Source organism: Amphiura filiformis, chromosome 12, assembly GCF_039555335.1.
Source record: "Amphiura filiformis chromosome 12, Afil_fr2py, whole genome shotgun sequence".
Taxonomy (NCBI): domain Eukaryota; kingdom Metazoa; phylum Echinodermata; class Ophiuroidea; order Amphilepidida; family Amphiuridae; genus Amphiura; species Amphiura filiformis.
Window position 1 is genome coordinate 55,928,113 of NC_092639.1, and position 6,832 is coordinate 55,934,944.

Consider the following 6,832-nt stretch of genomic DNA (forward strand, 5'->3'; position numbering starts at 1 on the left):
GGCTTTGCACAGGACCGTTAAAGCAAGGATTTATTGGGGGTGCGACCGGCTCAGAAGTGGACCTTTTGTGACTTAAGGGCTGATTTGCAGCGTTTTTACAGAAAAAAAGAGGGCCTTTACATTCGTATTGGCATTTTGTCACATTAATGTGAATCCGTATAACAACATCAGAGGCCTATAGGTAGCCTATTAGAGGACAAAAGGGAAAGGGGCGCTAGACCACTAATAAAAATTCCCTTTAAAAGGGAAGGCCAGCGTCAATGCAGAAGAGGTCTTGTAAAGAGTTTGGGTCACCGTGAAAGGCATTTTTTAGCATCACTCTTACATCCATGTTACATGACAGTTCACCAAACCATCAATGGTGAGAACATGCACACTGAAACAGCAAAACACATTAACTCCTATAACTCCTGTCAACTCTTTAATTCATTACTCCAAATTGTTCTGTATTTTTGTCTTTACTGCTTTTTACCCATGCTTATTATAAAAATCAAGAAATACACTGCAGTTGTTAGTTAATTCGCTATGTTAACTCAACTTACATGCACATTTTATTTTAAAATAATTTTATATTATTTCGCAATGTATAGTTTACTATAAAGTAGATAGTGGCAAGCACATGATAAAGGACTGATCATTCACTACAATCTTCACTTTTAAACTGTATTTTTTGAATGTGTTGATTGTTAGTCCGAAACTCCTGCAAAGCTATGGACATGGCATCTTACCTACTCCATTCTGTAGTCTGCATTGTGTGTTTTCTCAGTCTTCAATCATTTTGTTGAATGTAATTTTATGAATCAAATAAAAAAGATAGAAATTGGCCTCACTTTAGTTATGTGTCATTTTACAGTATTTATCATTTATAAAGTAAGACAATAATTTATTTATTTTCTATAAGTGCATGTCAAAATATGGGATATATTGTTCAATATTATAGCTAGCCCTAAAAACTTTATTTTCAATCGGATTTTTCCCGTTGAAAAGACAAAACTGATGTTAAAGATAGCAATAATATCATCAATAACATTTTGAGTCAATTTTATCCATAAAACGATACAGGATATGATAGATAATTACTTTGACTTCAATGTGGTCCATATAATGAAGATTTTGATTCCACAACATTATTAGATCTGTTATCAACATATCAATTATGCACTCACAGGCAACCAAACATCATGCTATGCTCAGTATAGTCCACTGATATGACCTCGTGATCATTCCCCGGCTTTGACCATGTCATTTTTTTTTGATATGCTGATTGCTGAACAAGTTTATGTTTATATGTGTAGGCCTAACCTATGATAACTTTTTAAGTCATAATTAATTCAAACATAACTTTGGCAATACTCAATCGTTTTCGTTCGTTGAAACGGCAAAACATACTTTCTTTTCCTTGCAAATCGAATTAGCAGACATCAAAAACATTTCCACCACGAGAAGTAAAAAAAATAATTCATACCAATAGAAGAAGGCTATAATCTTAGCTAATCTTTGTGTACACAAACCCCATCTCAGAATTAGGTACCAGCGCCCTATGCGCTGGCGAAAACACCAGTGTTCCACACACTGTGGGTGTTCCATAATCTTGTCTTATCCAGCCTTTATTAACACTAACAGCAGGCATCCACCTCTATTGAAATAAGCTGATTGGTACAAAATGTACTTCAAACTTAACAATAAATTCAAGTTACAGATAACTCACATAATCCCTTATATTTTCATTTCTTAACAATAGACCTACCGAAACCAAAAAGATAAGACCCTTAGTATACATTCGAATCTGCCACTGCAAAATCCAACATGGTGTTACTCTCAACTAACGTACACTATGTACAGGTAATCGTTTGTGTGGGCACCACAGTAAGGAAGCTGTCCCTTGGATATGCCACATTACACAGCACACCTCACAGCACATTCTTTATTTCCTCTGAAAGATTTTTACTTTACAATCATTTCTCTCCAAAACAAACAATTCCATACCATCCTTAGATACAGCAATACCAGCAGGGTCATTAACTTCTTTGGTAACACATCCCATATATTGTCCCTGATCAGTATACCTATATATACCAGCTGGATCGCCTATTACTTCATTCACTATAAACATCTCTTCATCTCTACAACACATATAACACATGGTCTCAGATTTGAAGCAGGTTTCACTGCCAAAGTGTGTAAAAATTCACCCCAGAGTGAAAATAGCTATGTTTAATTTCTAAGGTGTCTTTTCTACGGTAAAATTGTTTGTAGAACATGATTTTTTGGTCAAAATGCATGCATCGTACATCGTTTTGCTACAAAATGTTGATTTGTGGCCGATTTTGCCCGAAAAACACACTTTTTGGGTGACAAAAAATTTCACATGCCAACTTTGTATACTCATAGAGTCTACAATATACATAGATATGGCCCTTTAAAATGTTAACATATCAGCTGAGGGTACTATTTGATGGATTCAGGTATTTGTTTTGTGATTGACTTAAGAATTTGCGCGCCAGAATCATTCAAATATGACATGCCTCGTGACAATTGACATGCCAAAATAAGCCGTTTTTCGGCAAAGAAATTGATTTGAAAAATCATAACTCTTGATAGGAAGGTGCTACAGTGATGGTTGACCTACCAGTCTATGCAGTATTGAATGGGCTTTCATTTGATACCTCACTTTGTTCATTCTAACTAAGGAAAAGACTTGCAAAATGTAAAAATGTTTCCCCTACCCCTTAACATTTTGATGCGTGTAAAAATTCCCGCCATTTATAAAAATCGGGATTACAAGAAAACTACAAGAGCTATAGGCTTGAAAAACTAATCAGTTATGCACAGTATAAGTTCCTACTTGGGTATAACATTAATATCTTTCCATTCCTTCTCAATTTTCTTTTCTAATTTTTTTATCAATTTGTGACATCTGTAAATTACGTAAAATTTGGCATTTCGAAAAATCACAAAAAAAAAAAATATGAGGGCGACATGTTTAAAAAACTAATCAGTTATTCCCATGATACAGTACTACATGGATATAGTACCAAACTTGTGCTAAAATGCATATTTTTTGAGTTCTAATTTTTTTATCAAATTGACTCGCCACCCCATTTTTGAGCAAAATCAGGAACAATTAGTACCTGTAATATTGTGCAATCATGTGACCTATATTCAATGTGTGTGCACCAATCAGATGTCAGACTTGCACTACAACATGATGTGAGCCTTGCAGAGCCTTTATAAGTGTGCCAATAGAGTTCAAATATGTTGTGATGATGTTGTCACTTATGGATCTCATATTTTTATTTCCGTCAAAAGCATATGCCTCTACTGTAATGCTCATATCAGGAAAACAATGACAGATTGTGCATTTCTGACTTCAGAAATGAATTCTGCACAAAATTTCAGTCTAGAAAACATATTTAAAACAATATTTTTTGAAACTTTATATTTTGCCATTTTTGGCAGCCAAACCTGCTTCAAATCTGAAACCGTGTCATAACCAGGGTCCCATTTCTTCACTTCTGGAGGAGGCTGCACTACCCTCACATTGGTGCCCATGTAATCCATCAGTTCTACAGCTGACGTCTCTCTGTAAGAGCATGCTATGTTACCACTGGGTGTTACTGTCAGGCGTAGAGGGCGTGTTTGTAGTGCAAATTTATTGACAAGAGACCCATTTGGAGAGTGGATTGAGATAGTAGTGTTGACTAGTGCTGCAATGATTTGGCCATTTGCATCAACAGCGATTGAGTTAATATTAGATTGTTGTTCATCCATCTCAGTAACAGGTATGCACGATAGATGTTCGCCTTTATCATTAAAAAATTCTAACCCTTTTGATCTGTATCCAGCAACGACAACATAACGGTTGTCATGGGTAACAGCTACATCGGTTACTATGGTGCTGTCATTCATGAAGGAATACTTGAGCTGACCATCAGGTGAGAAGGCTTTCGCACCTCTTACACAGCTTGTGATAGCAATGTCAGCATCATAATTCAAAGCAATGCCAAGCGGAAGTTGTAAGTTTGTTGTAGGGAATTCATTAGTGAGTTTCCATTGGCCCTGTTCAGCAGATGCAGCAGCCATATTGTACAGACAAATTTAGGTACAAAAGTATAATTTCATAACAGTGATTGATAATAAGTCCTTCTCAATTGTCAGCATTCCAAGCAGTAAAGATGCTGTTTGCAGCTTCCACTAGAACTCTTTCGTGCTTGGATGTTGGGAGAGGTTCCTTTCACACACACTTCTTGCAAACACCAGTGGATCACCAGTGAGGTACATGTAGCATAATGACATCACAGCTCTATATTTTACTGATAAATGTAGATTATTGTGGCTAATGTTGATTAGCATGAGTGTGTTCACACAAGACAAGAGTTGCGGTTGACGTTACAATGGCAATGCATAATTTCAGTGTCTAGTAGTCAATATCTATACATTGGAGAGAGAAAGAAAAGTTGAAATTCAATATCAACTATTTTAGGGACCATTCAATATATAAACTGTGGGGATGGCGAAATTCTTAATTTTTGAGAAAAATTGCCTTCCCCCCAACTATCACGTTGACTCCAAAACCACAAACTTGTGTTCTGCTTCCGCATGGTTTTCTATCTATCAAATACATTTGTGTTCTCCTTAATTCTCCCCTCCACCCCAATCCCTAGACATACTCCCCTTAATTCTCCCCTCCACCCCAATCCCTAGACATACTCCCCTTAATTCTCCCCTCCACTCCATCCCTGGCAAATACATTTGTGTTCTAATTCTCCCCTCTCCCCACCATCGATGCCTCCTTAGACAAATATTTAATCATAATTATTTGGGTAATTATAAATACTTCAAATCATATTGCAAATTTATTTGCCCTCCAAAATTTACCTGTGGGGTGCAACTTTATATTATCCTTTCGAAATCACCCCTTACTCTCTGGTTTCAGGGTGATAAGCACATAGCCAGTAGGCCTACCTCTGTGGAAGAATAGTCTGCCCTATTTCCCCTCTAACCATACTATTCTTAATAGCTCCTAATTATAAATATTACACAATGACAATCTATTTACAGCTGGAATTTGCATTCCTGATATACCAAAATAAAATGCTTGAAGATAAAAAGATTGTATTCTACTTTACCTTCCTTGAAAACCCATTCTTAAAAACCATTTTTATATCAGCGCATCCATAATCCAGTAATTTAGGTGGCAAAATAATCTTCCACAGGTAGTGCCTTCTGTACTCGCATATCAATACAAGTACATGTACTGGTGGTGGTGTTGCTTGAATTATATCACAAAAGGTGTTGCATCTGATCATAAAAAGACTCCCAATTGATTCCCAAATCATAATTTGTTTGCAGTAATATAATTTGATTCAAGTACAAAGCCCAACACTGACAAGGCACCAAATTTTTACATATTATTAAGCTGTCTGTCTGTGTGGGGCAAAACTTCCCTTTAAACTGAAGTAGCTGGAAATAGCTAAATTGGGAGCTAAAACACAAGATCAGCAACACTAGCAACCACCTGTAAATAGCATTGGTACTTCCCACACTAACACAACAGATAGCCATGACCGTGACCTTTGCAATTCAGTAACCTAATCAAGCATTAATTGCATTGAACCTGTTTATACAGATCAAAGTTTATCTTGATCAGTTTTGTGATTTCTTTCCCATTAGGTGACGAAAAAGAAACTGTTTACGGGCGGACGGACCTTTCAAGTTAGGTCGGTCGGTCGGCCTTTTTTTTCTTTTTTTTTTTTTTTTTGGAAATGACCCAAATCTGTAAATGATTTGCAATTTGAGAAAATACCAAAATACGACAACAAAAAACGCCCCATGCACTGATTTCGTAAAATTCTTATAGTTCAAGAAGGGTGTGGTCAATTGTCCAAATTCAAAAAGTATGTGATAGTTGCTTTAATCCTCAACCACACCAGTTATTCATTTGTGGCGTTAAAATACCCAAACAATTAAGTTTCTGATGATACAGTTCTTTCCGGGACACCCTGTAGTAAGAAACACCACTAAAAACCCACTATGGTTCTGGTACAAGCCTGTTAACAAAGAGACATAAATAAGACACAACCACACAGTTTGCTTTTAATATCCAACTTTACTTCTTCCTCCTCTACAAATCATTTGTTCTCACTGTGCCAATTTTCTTCTTTTTTAAAAACTATATACATTTTTTTCTGTTGTATGTACTGAGTTGCCATTGCCCTAGTCATACTGTCAAAATTATATGCAGTATGATATTCCTATGAATATTCATGATCCTAGAGAGGCCATAAAAAATAAATATTTTGTTTTGCACATTGGGTCTGTATATTGAAGAGAAATATAATGGCATTACACTGTTTTATATAAAATTTCATATAAAACATGCATATAGGTGTATAACTACTTTTACAACATTGAAGTGGAAACTGAAAATGTAAAGACAATTTATAATACTATATTAGTCAATCTTACAAAACAAAACATTTTCTTTTTATGGCCCATATCCTATAACAACAATGGCAGTGAAGAGAATAAAATTAATAATATAAAATATTCAAGTACATGATTTTGGCAATACTTTTGTTACAGTTTCCTAATTTAGAAGTACAATCATATATGAATTAGGTCTATTACATGACATCTCAAAACAGTTAAGGGGGCTGTATTTAGGACAGTAGTACATTGTGATTACGTCAAGTTTCTCTAACATACATGTAGAGGAACAGTTGTCTTTAGAAGAAGATACAAAGCAACAAGAGGAAAGATTGTGTGCAAACAATAAAGACCATCTAAGGATGCCACTGTTGTCTACACCTACATGTAGTACAAAGACATT

The 6,832-nt window shown here is 35.6% G+C and overlaps 1 protein-coding gene across 1 annotated transcript; it reads right to left on the reverse strand.

Moving 5' to 3' along the window:
• Nucleotides 1-1,924: 1,924 nt before the first annotated feature.
• Nucleotides 1,925-5,242, reverse strand: LOC140166932 (uncharacterized). Its single transcript, XM_072190417.1, has 3 exons — nt 5,130-5,242; nt 3,470-4,431; nt 1,925-2,123 (listed from the first exon to the last, which is right to left on the reverse strand). The coding sequence occupies exons 2-3, from the start codon at nt 4,081-4,083 to the stop codon at nt 1,925-1,927; spliced, it is 813 nt and encodes a 270-aa protein (XP_072046518.1). The 5' UTR covers nt 4,084-4,431; nt 5,130-5,242.
• Nucleotides 5,243-6,832: the final 1,590 nt, after the last annotated feature.